Genomic DNA, 17,417 nt, shown 5'->3' with positions numbered 1-17,417 from the left:
TTCAGTTTAGGGTTACATGTAAAACTCCCTCTCCCTTAAACAATAGAAGGTTATACACTAGCAAAATGTACACAAAAGGGCTACAGGTTCTTCTCAATGCACTCCTCATGACAATCTTATGGAATCAGTATTTTTAATAGGATTTTTAGGTACTGGTCAACTAATATGTTTGACTAACATGTTTGACTAGTATGTTTGACTAATATGTTTGACTAATATGTTTGACTAACATGTTTGACTAATATGTTTGACAAACATGTTTGACTAGTATGTTTGACTAATATGTTTGACTAATATGTTTGACTAACATGTTTGACTAATATGTTTGACTAATATGTTTGACTAATAAGTTTGACTGAGATGTTTGACTGATATGTTTGACTAACATGTTTGACTAATATGTTTGACTAACATGTTTGACTAATATGCTTGACTAACATGTTTGACTAATATGTTTGACTAACATGTTTGACTAATATGTTTGACTAATATGTTTGACTAACATGTTTGACTAATATGTTTGACTAACATGTTTGACTAATATGTTTGACTAACATTTTTGACTGATATGTTTGACTAACATGTTTGACTGATATGTTTGACTAACATGTTTGACTAATATGTTTGACTGATATGTTTGAGTAACATGTTTGACTAATATGTTTGACTAATATGTTTGACTAATATGTTTGACTAATATGTTTGACTAATATGTTTGACTAACATGTTTGACTAATATGTTTGACTAACACGTTTGACTAATATGTTTGACTAATATGTTTGACTAATATGTTTGACTAATATGTTTGACTAACATGTTTGACTAATATGTTTGACAAACATGTTTGACTAGTATGTTTGACTAATATGTTTGACTAATATGTTTGACTAACATGTTTGACTAATATGTTTGACTAATATGTTTGACTAATAAGTTTGACTGAGATGTTTGACTGATATGTTTGACTAACATGTTTGACTAATATGTTTGACTAACATGTTTGACTAATATGTTTGACTAACATGTTTGACTAATATGTTTGACTAACATGTTTGACTAATATGTTTGACTAATATGTTTGACTAACATGTTTGACTAATATGTTTGACTAACATGTTTGACTAACATTTTTGACTGATATGTTTGACTAACATGTTTGACTGATATGTTTGACTAACATGTTTGACTGATATGTTTGACTGATATATTTGAGTAACATGTTTGACTAATATGTTTGACTAATATGTTTGACTAATATGTTTGACTAATATGTTTGACTAACATGTTTGACTAATATGTTTGACTAACATGTTTGACTAATGTGTTTGACTAACATTTTTGACTGATATGTTTGACTAACATGTTTGACTGATATGTTTGACTAACATGTTTGACTAATATGTTTGACTGATATGTTTGAGTAACATGTTTGACTAACATGTTTGACTGATATGTTTGACTAACATGTTTGACTGATATGTTTGACTGATATGTTTGACTAATATGTTTGACTAACATGTTTGACTAATATGTTTGACTAACATGTTTGACTGATATGTTTGACTGATATGTTTGTCTAATATGTTTGACTAACATGTTTGACTAATATGTTTGACTAATATGTTTGACTAATATGTTTGACTAACATGTTTGACTAACATGTTTGACTGATATGTTTGACTAATATGTCTGACTACTATGTTTGACTAATATGTTTGACTAATATGTTTGACTAACATGTTTGACTAACATGTTTGACTGATATGTTTGACTAATATGTCTGACTAATATGTTTGACTAATATCTTTGACTAATATGTTTGACTAACATGTTTGACTAATATGTTTGACTAATATGTTTGACTAATATGTTTGACTAATATCTTTGACTAATATGTTTGACTAACATGTTTGACTAATATGTTTGACTAATATGTTTGACTAATATTTTTGACTAATATGTTTGACTGATATGTTTGACTGATATGTTTGACTAATATGTTTGACTAATATGTTTGACTAACATGTTTGACTAATATGTTTGACTAACACGTTTGACTAATATGTTTGACTAATAACTTTGACTAATATGTTTGACTAACATGTTTGACTAACATGTTTGACTAATATGTTTGACTAACATGTTTGACGAATATGTTTGAGTAATATGTTTGACTAATATGTTTGACTAACATGTTTGACTAATATGTTTGACTAACATGTTTGACTGATATGTTTGACTGATATGTTTGACTGATATGTTTGACTGATATGTTTGACTAATATGTTTGACTAATATGTTTGACTAATATGTTTGACTAATATGTTTGACTAATATGTTTGACTAATATGTTTGACTAATATGTTTGACTTATATGTTTGACTTATATGTTTGACTGATATGTTTGAGTAACATGTTTGACTAACATGTTATTATGATAAACTAATATGTTTGACTAACATGTTAATATGCTAAACTAATATGTTTGACTAACATGTTAATATGCTAAACTAATATGTTTGACTAATATGTTTATTTGTTCGACTAATATGTTTGACTAATATGTAGACTAATATGTTTGACTAATATGTTTGACAAATATGTAGACTAATATGTTTGACTAATATGTTTGACTAATATGTAGACTAATATGTTTGACTGATATGTTTGACTGATATGTAGACTAATATGTAGACTAATATGTTTGACTAATATGTAGACTAATATGTTTGTCTAATTTGTTTGACTGATATGTTTGACTAATATGTAGACTAATATGTTTGACTAATATATTTGACTAATATGTAGACTAATATGTAGACTAATATGTTTGACTAATATGTAGACTAATATGTTTGTCTAATTTGTTTGACTGATATGTTTGACTAATATGTAGACTAATATGTTTGTCTAATATGTTTGACTAATATGTTTGACTGATATGTTTGACTAATATGTAGACTAATATGTTTGTCTAATATGTTTGTCTAATATGTTTGACTAATATGTTTGACTGATATGTTTGACTAATATGTTTGTCTAATATGTTTGTCTAATATGTTTGACTAATATGTTTGACTGATATGTTTGTCTAATATGTTTGACTAATATGTTTGACTAATATGTTTATTTGTTTGTCTAATATTTTTGTCTAATATGTTTGTCTAATATGTTTGACTGATATGTTTGACTAATATGTTTGTCTAATATGTTTGACTGATATGTTTGACTAATATGTTTGTCTAATATGTTTGACTAATATGTTTGACTGATATATTTGACTAATATGTTTGACTAATATGTTTGTCTAATATGTTTGACTAATATGTTTGACTGATATGTTTGACTAATATGTTTGTCTAATATGTTTGACTAATATGTTTGACTAATATGTTTATTTGTTTGTCTAATATGTTTGTCTAATATGTTTGTCTAATATGTTTGACTGATATGTTTGACTAATATGTTTGACTAACATGTTTGACTGATATGTTTGACTGATATGTTTGACTGATATGTTTGACTAATATGTTTGACTAATATGTTTGACTAATATGTTTGACTTATATGTTTGACTTATATGTTTGACTGATATGTTTGAGTAACATGTTTGACTAACATGTTTGACTGATATGTTTGACTAACATGTTTGACTGATATGTTTGACTGATATGTTTGACTAATATGTTTGACTGATATGTTTGACTGATATGTTTGACTAACATGTTTGACTAATATGTTTGACTAACATGTTTGACTAACATGTTTGACTAACATGTTTGACTGATATGTTTGACTGATATGTTTGACTAACATGTTTGACTAATATGTTTGACTAACATGTTTGACTAACATGTTTGACTAACATGTTTGACTAATATTTTTGACTGATATGTTTGACTGATATGTTTGACTAATATGTTTGACTGATGTGTTTGACTGAAATGTTTGACTAACATGTTTGACTAATATGTTTGACTAATATGTTAATATGCTAAACTAATATATTTGACTAATATGTTTGACTAATATGTTTGACTAATATGTTTGACTAATATGTTTGACTGATATGTTTGACTAATATGTTTGACTAACATGTTTGACTAATATGTTTGACTAACATGTTTGACTAACATGTTTGACTAACATGTTTGACTAATATTTTTGACTGATATGTTTGACTGATATGTTTGACTAATATGTTTGACTGATGTGTTTGACTGAAATGTTTGACTAACATGTTTGACTAATATGTTTGACTAATATGTTTGACTAATATGTTTGACTAACATGTTTGACTAACATGTTTGACTGATATGTTTGACTAATATGTCTGACTAATATGTTTGACTAATATCTTTGACTAATATGTTTGACTATATGTTTGACTAATATGTTTGACTAATATGTTTGACTAATATCTTTGACTAATATGTTTGACTAACATGTTTGACTAATATGTTTGACTAATATGTTTGACTAATATGTTTGACTAATATGTTTGACTAATATGTTTGACTGATATGTTTGACTAATATGTTTGACTAATATGTTTGACTAATATGTTTGACTAACATGTTTGACTAATATGTTTGACTAACATGTTTGACTAACATGTTTGACTAATATGTTTGACTAACATGTTTGACTAATATCTTTGACTAATATGTTTGACTAACATGTTTGACTAATATGTTTGACTAACATGTTTGACTAATATGTTTGACTAACATGTTTGACTGATATGTTTGACTGATATGTTTCACTGATATGTTTGACTAACATGTTTGACTGATATGTTTGACTGATATGTTTGACTAACATGTTTGACTGATATGTTTGACTGATATGTTTGACTAATATGTTTGACTAATATGTTTGACTAATATGTTTCACTAATATGTTTGAGTAACATGTTTGACTAACATGTTTGACTGATAAGTTTGACTGATATGTTTGACTTATATGCTTGACTGATATGTTTGACTGATATGTTTGACTAATATGTTTGACTAATATGTTTGACTAATATGTTTGACTAATATGTAGACTAATATGTTTGACTAATATGTTTGACTAATATGTTTGACTGATATGTTTGACTAATATGTTTGACTAATATGTAGACTAATATGTTTGACTGATATGTTTGACTAATATGTAGACTAATATGTTTGACTAATATGTTTAACTGATATGTTTGACTAATATGTAGACTAATATGTTTGACTAATATGTTTGACTGATATGTTTGACTAATATGTTTGACTAATATGTTTGACTAATATGTAGACTAATATGTTTGACTAATATGTTTGACTAACATGTTTGACTAATATGTTTGACTAATATGTTTGACTAATATGTTTGACTAACATGTTTGACTGATATGTTTGACTGATATGTTTGACTAACATGTTTGACTAATATGTAGACTAATATGTTTGACTAACATGTTTGACTAATATGTTTGACTAACATGTTTGACTAATATGTTTGACTAACATGTTTGACTAATATGTTTGACTAACATGTTAATATGCTAAACTAATACGTTTGACTAACATGTTTGACTAATATGTAGACTACTATGTTAGACTAATATGTTTGACCAACATGTTTGACTAATATGCTAAACTAATATCTTTGACTGATATGTTTGTTTAACATGTTTTACTGATATGTTTGTTTAAAATGTTAATATGCTAAACTAATATGTTTGACTAACATGTTTGACTAATATGTAGACTAATATGTTTGACTAATATGTTAATTTTTTCGACTAATATGTTTGACTAACATGTTAATATGCTAAACTAATATGTTTGACTAACATGTTAATATGCTAAACTAATATGTTTGACTAACATGTTTGACTAATATGTAGACTAATATGTTTGACTAATATGTTAATTTTTTCGACTAATATGTTTGACTAACATGTTAATATGCTAAACTAATATGTTTGACTAACATGTTAATATGTTAAACTAATATGTTTGACTAACATGTTTGACTAATATGTAGACTAATATGTTTGACTAATATGTTAATTTTTTCGACTAATATGTTTGACTAACATGTTAATATGCTAAACTAATATGTTTGACTAACATGTTAATATGCTAAACTAATATGTTTGACTAACATGTTAATATGCTAAACTAATATGTTTGACTAACATGTTAATATGCTAAACTAATATGTTTGACTAACATGTTAATATGCTAAACTAATATGTTTGACTAACATGTTAATATGCTAAACTAATATGTTTGACTAACATGTTAATATGCTAAACTAATATGTTTGACTAATATGTTTATTTGTTCGACTAATATGTTTGACTAATATGTAGACTAATATGTTTGACTAATATGTTTGACTAATATGTAGACTAATATGTTTGACTAATATGTTTGACTAATATGTAGACTAATATGTTTGACTGATATGTTTGACTGATATGTAGACTAATATGTAGACTAATATGTTTGACTAATATGTAGACTAATATGTTTGTCTAATTTGTTTGACTGATATGTTTGACTAATATGTAGACTAATATGTTTGACTAATATGTTTGACTAATATGTAGACTAATATGTAGACTAATATGTTTGACTAATATGTAGACTAATATGTTTGTCTAATTTGTTTGACTGATATGTTTGACTAATATGTAGACTAATATGTTTGTCTAATATGTTTGACTAATATGTTTGACTGATATGTTTGACTAATATGTAGACTAATATGTTTGTCTAATATGTTTGTCTAATATGTTTGACTAATATGTTTGACTGATATGTTTGACTAATATGTTTGTCTAATATGTTTGTCTAATATGTTTGACTAATATGTTTGACTGATATGTTTGACTAATATGTTTGTCTAATATGTTTGACTAATATGTTTGACTAATATGTTTATTTGTTTGTCTAATATGTTTGTCTAATACGTTTGTCTAATATGTTTGACTGATATGTTTGACTAATATGTTTGTCTAATATGTTTGACTGATATGTTTGACTAATATGTTTGTCTAATATGTTTGTCTAATATGTTTGACTAATATGTTTGACTAATATGTTTGTCTAATATGTTTGTCTAATATGTTTGACTAATATGTTTGACTAATATGTTTGTCTAATATGTTTGACTAATATGTTTGACTAATATGTTTATTTGTTTGTCTAATATGTTTGTCTAATATGTTTGTCTAATATGTTTGACTGATATGTTTGACTAATATGTTTGTCTAATATGTTTGACTGATATGTTTGACTAATATGTTTGTCTAATATGTTTGACTAATATGTTTGACTGATATATTTGACTAATATGTTTGACTAATATGTTTGTCTAATATGTTTGTCTAATATGTTTGTCTAATATGTTTGACTAATATGTTTGTCTAATATGTTTGTCTAATATGTTTGACTAATATGTTTGACTGATATGTTTGACTAATATGTTTATTTGTTTGTCTAATATGTTTGTCTAATATGTTTGTCTAATATGTTTGACTAATATGTTTGACTAATATGTTTATTTGTTTGTCTAATATGTTTGTCTAATATGTTTGTCTAATATGTTTGTCTAATATGTTTGACTAATATGTTTGACTAATATGTTTATTTGTTTGTCTAATATGTTTGTCTAATATGTTTGTCTAATATGTTTGACTGATATGTTTGACTAATATGTTTGTCTAATATGTTTGTCTAATATGTTTGACTAATATGTTTGTCTAATATGTTTGACTAATATGTTTGTCTAATATGTTTGACTAATATGTTTGACTAATATGTTTATTTGTTTGTCTAATATGTTTGTCTAATATGTTTGTCTAATATGTTTGACTGATATGTTTGACTAATATGTTTGTCTAATATGTTTGTCTAATATGTTTGACTAATATGTTTGTCTAATATGTTTGACTAATATGTTTGACTAATATGTTTGACTGATATGTTTGACTAATATGTTTGTCTAATATGTTTGTCTAATATGTTTGTCTAATATGTTTGTCTAATATGTTTGACTAATATGTTTGACTAATATGTTTGACTGATATGTTTGACTAATATGTTTGTCTAATATGTTTGACTGATATGTTTGACTAATATGTTTGACTAATATGTTTGACTGATATGTTTGACTAATATGTTTGTCTAATATGTTTGTCTAATATGTTTGACTAATATGTTTGACTAATATGTTTGTCTAATATGCTTGTCTAATATGTTTGACTAATATGTTTGACTAATATGTTTATTTGTTTGTCTAATATGTTTGTCTAATATGTTTGTCTAATATGTTTGACTAATATGTTTGACTAATATGTTAATATGTTCAACTAATATGTTTGTCTAATATGTTTGTCTAATATGTAGACTAATATGTTAATATGTTTGTCTAATATGTTTGACTAATAAGTAGACTAATCGACTAAAATGTTGTGGAGCCCAATTAAGATTCTCTGTCTCATTCACCAACAGTTCCTCATACCAGCTGTGACTTTCTTATGGCCTTAATATTTTCCGTCAGAGTCCTTCATCAAGGGAGAGGTTCAATAGTAAGGAATTAGTTAGTGTTATTCACAGGCCACTGTCTCCCCTTCAGAAATACAGACGCACACACACACATACGCACACACATAAAGACAGATGGACACTCTTGACAACAGACATTGGAAGGATAAAACTTCTTCAGGATCAATAGAAGCTTTTCTTCCCATCGATTGTTATGTCTGTTCAACCTCGGCCTCGCCCGCCCCATGCCCGTTTCTTTCCGATCCGCTGATCCTCCTCTCCTCCGTCACCCTCCTCCCGTTCTGTCCATCCATCTATACATAGTTTTCAACAACAAGTATCTTGTATGACCTTCTGTAGTGTTTCTTATTCAGCTAGGTGTATGATTATTTTAACAAGGTTATTATTGTTAGAGGTGATTGTATTTTATATAACCAGATCCTAGCCTGTGTGTCACATCTGTTTGTACTCACCTCCCTTCCCATTCACTTCCCAACCATCTAATACAGATGTGAGCTCTTAATTTGATCATCCCGTCGTTGCAGGAAATGCAAACATGTAATGTATTAAAGGTTTAAAAAGGCTTCTAAAGTTTTAAAATTCCACTTTAAAATGTTAGACTTGATTTGGCCAAACAACAAAATGGATCAAAAGGTCCATTAATTATAATCCACACAAAAAATCACATTTCATTTTGCAGCAGGATTATTTTCCTCCTGTGAGAACTTGTGAAATTAAGATCCTACATCTGTAGGGCGTAATTGTTCCTATTGACACTGATCTTGTTGCCATATGTTCCCCGTACATAAACCATTACACTTGACCCTGTATCTCTAATTAAATTAAGGTTAAAAAAAAAATACAAAATAAATCTCGACTGATCATCTCTAATAGCATGGTCTGATTCCTCATAGAGATAATGGGTCCCTAACGATGCCCAGCTAACGAGCGTTCACTAACGATGCCCAGCTAATGAGCATTCACTAACGATGCCCTGCCAACGAGTGTTCACTAACAATGCCCAGCTAATGAGTTTTCACTAACCGGATAACCCAACTTGGACCAAAGCCTTACACATGGTTTAAAATATGTATATTTCCCCTCTTTGATTCTGATCTTCCTTATTAGCAAGAGAAATATAACTGGGATTCCCACGCAATTATTTTCACTGACCCCACCAATGGATGAAGAGTATAAGGAATCACACCTTTATTTGTCTCTCTGCTAGTTGTGTGTGTGTGTGTGCCAGCGGATTTATGTTTGTGTGTGTGTGTGTGTGTGTGTGTTTGTGTGCCCGTGTACGTGTGTGTCGGAATACTATTTTCCCACAGCATGCTGGGTAAAGGTGATGGGGCCAGGGAGAGGTTGCCACCCGTTCTGTCGGTGAGAGGAGTAGCTCTCACCCCTCTCTCCCCCTATACCCCCTCTCTCTCCCTCCCTTTCTCTCGTCTATCTCCTCTTAGTCCTCTCTGGTACTTAGTGTGGGAATGGAGAGAAGAATGGAGATAAGGAGTGGGTGGAGGTCTGGACCAGGATTAGTCCAGCTCAGTGCAGTGGAGATCCCTGGACTGCAGCACTAGGGCTAGGCAAGGCCAAGCTGGGCCACTCCTCACCCCCTGGAGCTCAGGACTTCTCTGTTAATGTAAACACGATCAATGTATTTGTTCTCCTCAACCCCACAGAACTATATGGAGAGGAGAACTCAGGCCAGCCAACACTTCAATTCTTTTCCTCTTTCTTTTCCTCTGGCTCTGTCTCTCTCCCTATACAGAAGAGACTCCATCGTATTCTCCTTCTCTTTCTCCTACCTTGTCTTTCCTTCTGTCTTGATGTCTATAGCTTGTTCTATACTCTGTGTCTATATAGCTTGTTGTATACTATGTGTCTATATAGCTTGTTGTATACTCTGTGATGTATATAGCTTGTTCTATACTCTGTGTCTATCTATATAGCTTGTTGTATACTCTGTGATGTATATAGCTTGTTGTATACTCTGTGTCTATATAGCTTGTTGTATACTCTGTGATGTATATAGCTTGTTGTATACTCTGATATATATAGCTTGTTGTATACTCTGTGATGTATATAGCTTGTTGTATACTCTGTGATCTATATAGCTTGTTGTATACTCTGTGATCTATATAGCTTGTTGTATACTCTGTGATGTCTATAGTGTGTTGTATACTCTGTAATCTCTATAGCATGTTGTAAACTCTGTGATGTCTATAGCATGTTGTATACTCTGTAATGTCTATAGCATGCTGCAGCACTAGGGCTAGGCAAGGCCAAGCTGGGCCACTCCTCACCCCCTGGAGCTCAGGACTTCTCTGTTAATGTAAACACGATCAATGTATTTGTTCTCCTCAACCCCACAGAACTATATGGAGAGGAGAACTCAGGCCAGCCAACACTTCAATTCTTTTCCTCTTTCTTTTCCTCTGGCTCTGTCTCTCTCCCTATACAGAAGAGACTCCATCGTATTCTCCTTCTCTTTCTCCTACCTTGTCTTTCCTTCTGTCTTGATGTCTATAGCTTGTTCTATACTCTGTGTCTATATAGCTTGTTGTATACTATGTGTCTATATAGCTTGTTGTATACTCTGTGATGTATATAGCTTGTTCTATACTCTGTGTCTATCTATATAGCATGTTGTATACTCTGTGATGTATATAGCATGTTGTATACTCTGTAATGCCTATAGCATGTTGTATACTCTGTGTCTATATAGCTTGTTGTATACTCTGTTATGTATATAGCATGTTGTATATTCTGTGTCTATATAGCTTGTTGTATACTCTGTGATGTCTATAGTGTGTTGTATACTCTGTGTCTATATAGCATGTTGTATACTCTGTAATCTCTATAGCATGTTGTATACTCTGTAATCTCTATAGCATGTTGTATACTCTGTGATGTCTATAGCTTGTTGTATTCTCTGTGAACTCTATAGCATGTTGTATACTCTGTGGTGTATATAGCATGTTGTATACTCTGTGTCTATATAGCTTGTTGTATACTCTGTGTCTATATAGCTTGTTGTATACTCTGTGATGTATATAGCATGTTGTATACTCTGTAATGCCTATAGCATATTGTATACTCTGTGTCTATATAGCTTGTTGTATACTCTGTTATGTATATAGCATGTTGTATATTCTGTGTCTATATAGCTTGTTGTATACTCTGTGATGTCTATAGTGTGTTGTATACTCTGTGTCTATATAGCATGTTGTATACTCTGTAATCTCTATAGCATGTTGTATACTCTGTGATGTCTATAGCATGTTGTATACTCTGTGATGTCTATAGCATGTTGTATACTCTGTGTCTATATAGCTTGTTGTATACTCTGTGATGTATATAGCATGTTGTATACTCTGTGATGTCTATAGCGTGTTGTATTCTCTGTGAACTCTATAGCATGTTGTATACTCTGTGATCTCTATAGCTTGCTGTGTACTCTGTGACGTCTATAGCATGTTCTGTATTCTGTGATGTCTTTAGCGTGCTGTATACTCTGATCTCTATAGCATGTTCTGTACTCTGTGAGGTCTATAGCGTGCTGTGTACTTTGATCTCTATAGCATGTTCTGTACTCTGATCTCTATAGCATGTTGCTCTGCCCACAGTCGTAAGGTTCTCCAGAGGGTAGTGAGGTCTGCACAATGCATCACCAGGGGCAAACTACCTGCCCTCCAGGACACCTACACCACCCGATGTCACAGGAAGGCCAAAAAGATCATCAAGGACAACAACCACCCGAGCCACTGCCTGTTCACCCCGCTATCATCCAGAAGGTGAGGTCAGTACAGGTGCATCAAAGCCGGGACTGAGAGACTGAAATACAGCCTCTATCTCAAGGCCATCAGATTGTTAAACAGCCATTATTAACATTGAGTGGCTGCTGCCAACATACTGACTCATCTCTAGCCACTTTAGTAATGAAAAATGTATGTAACAAATGTATCAATAGTCACTTTAAACAATGCCTTTATTCTTTATATAATGTTTACATACCCTACATTACTCATCTCATTTGTATATACTGTACTCTATACCATCTACTGCATCTTGCCTATGCCGTTCAGCCATCGCTCATCCATATATTTATATGTACATATTCTTCTTAATTCCTTTACACTTGTGTGTATAAGGCAGTTGTTGTGAAATTGTTAGATTACTTGTTAGATATTACTGCACGGTCAGAAGTAGACGCACAAGCATTTCGCTACACTCGCATTAACATCTGCTAACATCTGTTAACCTGTCTACGATACTGGTTCCCAATTGGGGATCAACCCTCCCACGTTCAGCTGAAACGGTGGCGCATGGAACGCAAAAATATTCTTAAAAATATTTAACCTCCACACATTAACAAGTCCAATAGCTCAAATGAAAGATAAACATCTTGTTCATCTAGCCAGCAAGTCAGATTTCTAAAATGTTTTACGGCGAAAACATAGCACATATATATGTAAAACCACCACCAGACACAGCTCATTTCAATAGCCAAAACATGCAATCAACAAACGCAGGATTAAAAAATAAATCGCTCACTAACCTTTTGAAAATCTTCATCAGATGACAGTAATATGACATATTACACAGTACATATTTTTTTTTTTCAATAATATGCCATTTATATCCATAAATGTCCATTTACAGTGAGTTCACCTTCAGAAATTACTCAAAAATGCCCGCAGGAAATCTATGTAGCGCGGCAAGATAACGTAAATAGACATCATAAACTTTGACTAAATATACATGTTCTACATATAGTTAGAAAGATACACTGCTTCTTTATGCAACCGCTGTGTTAGATTTATTTTTAACGTTACAGAAATCGCACACTATTCCATATGCTGAGACAGCGCTCAGTTCCAAGCTACATTTCCACGTAATGTTGGAGTCAACAGAAACACAGATTTAAGCATAAATATTCCCTTACCTTCGATGGTCTTCGTTCAGAATGTTCTGGAAGGCTTCATACTTACCCAATACATCGTTTGGTTTCAAGTCTTGCGTCTTTGTATTAGCTACTGCTAATAACATCAGCTGAAATGCACCCAAAACGTCCTCTGGTCCGGATAAGTTGCGCATCAAAACTTCAAAATTACACATTATATGTCGACTAAACAGGTCAAACTAAGTGCAGAAGCAAGCTTTATGATGTTTTAGACGTGCAAAACAAACTTCAATTAAATCGGCCATCGTCTGCCCTTCTCTTGAGTGCTGGAAACAAAGGAATGGCTGGGACCAATTCGCGCCCATACGCACAGCCTATTCTCTCGTGGCACGCACTAATTTCACTCCCATAGGGTCAATTCTCGCGGGATTTGAACGATTTGAAGCTCTAATGAAAGAGGACATCTAGCGGAAGAGAAAGAAAGTGTCCCCAGAATCATAGCTCGTTGGGAAGGGTGGGGGCCATGACGTCAAAGTTGCTCCAACTTTCATGGCCACAAAAACTAGTTTGGAAGAATGCCTGCCCTGTGAGTTCTGCTATACTTACAGACATAATTCCAACGGTTTTAGAATCTTTAGAGTGTTTTCTATCCAATAATAATTTTTATTTGCATATATTAGCATTTTTGACAGATTTTTTTTCCAGTTTACTAAGGGTACCCAATCTCTCCAAAGGGGGCGTATGTCTGCCATATCCTTAACAGGTTTGTCCGAACTGAATTTGGTAAAAGGGCTTTTATGTACTCTGCGCCATCGTCTTGGAACACCTTACAAAATACTTTTAAACTGGAAGAACTTATCCCGATTGGTGTTTTTAAATCACTGATGAAGGATTTTGAGGCTGATTCCCTGACCTGTCAAGGTTTTTAATTTGCTGTTTTATACCCTTGGGAATTCAATGTTTTTTACTAGATTACTTGTAGTTTTTCATGTTGTCTGTCTGTAATTTTTGTTGTTGTTGTAATGACTTGGTGCTGCCTATCTTGGCCAGGACGCTCTTGAAAAAGAGATTTTAATCTCAATGAGCCCTTCCTGGTTAAATAAAGGTTAAATAAATAAATAAATACCCATTTGTATGTGACCAATAACATTTGATTTGATTTGATTTGAGAACAAATTCTTATTTTCAATGACGGCCTAGGAACAGTGGGTTAACTGTCTTGTCCAGGGGCAGATTTTTACCTTGTCAGCTCGGGGATTCTCTCTTACAACCTTCGATTACTAGTCCAATGCTCTAACCACTAGGCTACCTGCCGCCCCATAGCGTGCTGTGTACTGTCTGATCTCTATAGCGTGCTGTGTACTGTGTGATCTCTATAGTGTGCTGTGTACTGTGTGATCTCTATAGTGTGCTGTGTACTCCGTGATCTCTATAGTGTGCTGTGTACTGTGTGATCTCTATAGCGTGCTGTGTACTGTGTGATCTTTATAGTGTGCTGTGTACTGTGTGATCTCTATAGTGTGCTGTGTACTCCGTGATCTCTATAGTGTGCTGTGTACTGTGTGATCTCTATAGTGTGCTGTGTACTGTGTGATCTCTATAGTGTGCTGTGTACTGTGTGATCTCTATAGTGTGCTGTGTACTGTGTGATCTCTATAGTGTGCTGTGTACTGTGTGATCTCTATAGTGTGCTGTGTACTGTGTGATCTCTATAGCGTGCTGTGTACTGTGTGATCTTTATAGTGTGCTGTGTACTCCGTGATCTCTATAGTGTGCTGTGTACTCCGTGATCTCTATAGTGTGCTGTGTACTGTGTGATCTCTATAGTGTGCTGTGTACTGTGTGATCTCTATAGTGTGCTGTGTACTGTGTGATCTCTATAGTGTGCTGTGTACTGTGTGATCTCTATAGTGTGCTGTGTACTGTGTGATCTCTATAGTGTGCTGTGTACTGTGTGATCTCTATAGTGTGCTGTGTACTGTGTGATCTCTATAGCGTGCTGTGTACTGTGTGATCTTTATAGTGTGCTGTGTACTCTGTGATCTCTATAGTTTGCTGTGTACTGTGTGATCTCTATAGTGTGCTGTGTACTCCGTGATCTCTATGGTGTGCTGTGTACTGTGTGATCTCTATAGTGTGCTGTGTACTGTGTGATCTCTATAGCGTGCTGTGTACTGTGTGATCTTTATAGTGTGCTGTGTACTCCGTGATCTCTATAGTGTGCTGTGTACTGTGTGATCTCTATAGTGTGCTGTGTACTGTGTGATCTCTATAGTGTGCTGTGTACTGTGTGATCTTTATAGTGTGCTGTGTACTCCGTGATCTCTATAGTGTGCTGTGTACTGTGTGATCTCTATAGTGTGCTGTGTACTGTGTGATCTCTATAGTGTGCTGTATACTGTGTGATCTCTATAGTGTGCTGTGTACTGTGTGATCTCTATAGTGTGCTGTGTACTGAGTGATCTCTATAGTGTGCTGTGTACTGAGTGATCTCTACAGTGTGCTGTGTACTGTGTGATCTCTATAGTGTGCTGTGTACTGTGTGATCTCTATAGTGTGCTGTGTACTGTGTGATCTCCATATCTCCATAGCTCATCATTTTTTCTTATCCTCTCTGTGTACTACTCTTCTCTCCCTTCTACAGTGATCCCTCTCTCTCTCTCTCTCTCTCTCTTTCTCCTTCCCTTCCCTTCCCTTCCCTTCCCTTCCCTTCCCTTCCCTTCCCTTCCCTTCCCTTCCCTTCCCTTCCCTTCCCTTCCCTTCCCTTCCCTTCCCTCCCTCCCCTTCCCTTCCCTTCCCTTCCCTTCCCTTCCCTTCCCTTCCCTTCCCTTCCCTTCCCTTCCCTTCCCTTCCCTTCCCTTCCCTTCCCTTCCCTTCCCTTCCCTTCCCTTCCCTTCCCTTCCCTTCCCTTCCCTTCCCTCCCCTCCCCTTCCCTTCCCTTCCCTTCCCTTCCCTCCACTCCCCTTCCCTTCCCTTCCCTTCCCTTCCCTTCCCTTCCCTTCCCTTCCCGCTGTGAAATGGACCCTGTTCAGGCCTTTCCAGTGTTACCCAACACTCTGAGAGATGCAGGGAAGCTTCTCTCTGTCATCTCTCCTGACAAATCAATGAGCAACTTTAGCCCGCTAATTGAGTTGACTGTGTGTGTTTGTGATGCAGAGAGATCACTCCAGATTCAAGTCAAAGTTTTTGCATGTACGCTATTACCATTACCAAGTCAGCTTGGGTTTTGTTAGGGCGTTGTGGACGGGGGTGGCGGATAGGTGTAATCCGCGAGCACCGGCTCTGAGGGTTGCGTGCTTAAATCCCAGTAAAAGACACTTGTTTTTGCCACTTCGAAATTAGACATTTCATCACAAACACTTTGAAAATTGGCATTTGGAGAAACACAGAAAAATGTCTAATTCTGCAGTGAGACTGTGAGAGCTTGTTGCGTGATGTGGATCTCGTTTTTCCACATCTTCAACGACCCCGTTTCACTCCTCAGTATCCCTCCTCTGTCTCTCCTCTGTATCCCTCCTCTGTCTCTCCTCTGTATCCCTCCTCTGTCTCTCCTCAGTATCCCTCCTCTGTCTCTCCTCAGTATCCCTCCTCTGTCTCTCCTCAGTATCCCTCTTATGTCTCTCCTCAGTATCCCTCCTCTGTCTCTCCTCAGTATCCTTCTTCTGTCTCTCCTCAGTATCCCTCTTCTGTCTCTCCTCAGTATCCCTCCTATGTCTCTCCTCAGTATCCCTCCTCTGTCTCTCCTCAGTATCCCTCTTCTGTCTCTCCTCAGTATCCCTCCTCTGTCTCTCCTCAGTATCCCTCCTGTGTCTCTCCTCAGTATCCCTCCTCTGTCTCTCCTCAGTATCCCTCCTCTGTCTCTCCTCAGTATCCCTCTTCTGTCTCTCCTCAGTATCCCTCCTCTGTCTCTCCTCAGTATCCCTCCTCTGTCTCTACTCAGTATCCCTCCTCTGTCTCTCCTCAGTATCCCTCT

The 17,417-nt window shown here is 34.1% G+C and overlaps 1 protein-coding gene across 6 annotated transcripts in view; it reads right to left on the bottom strand.

The window, feature by feature from the left end:
• Positions 1-14,026, bottom strand: part of ntng2b (netrin g2b) — a 184,649-nt gene extending 170,623 nt beyond the window's left edge. For 2 of the 6 annotated variants that reach the window (XM_090233910.1, XM_090233913.1), the window contains exon 1: positions 13,487-14,025. Coding sequence is in view for 1 of the 6 variants with exons in the window: in XM_090233914.1 (XP_090090040.1) it covers positions 13,533-13,541 (9 nt within the window). In the remaining 5 variants the exon portion in view is untranslated. Of the gene's footprint in view, positions 1-13,486 lie in introns of all 6 variants that reach the window. The other 4 variants (XM_090233909.1, XM_090233912.1, XM_090233914.1 and 1 more) reach the window with 3 other exon arrangements.
• Between the last annotated feature and the right edge of the window lie 3,391 nt (positions 14,027-17,417).

Source organism: Oncorhynchus mykiss, chromosome 5, assembly GCF_057628025.1.
Source record: "Oncorhynchus mykiss isolate SJ-2025 chromosome 5, ASM5762802v1, whole genome shotgun sequence".
In the NCBI taxonomy this organism is placed as follows: domain Eukaryota; kingdom Metazoa; phylum Chordata; class Actinopteri; order Salmoniformes; family Salmonidae; genus Oncorhynchus; species Oncorhynchus mykiss.
The sequence above is the reverse complement of the archived record's forward strand: the minus strand, read 5'-3'. Positions and strand labels throughout refer to the sequence as shown.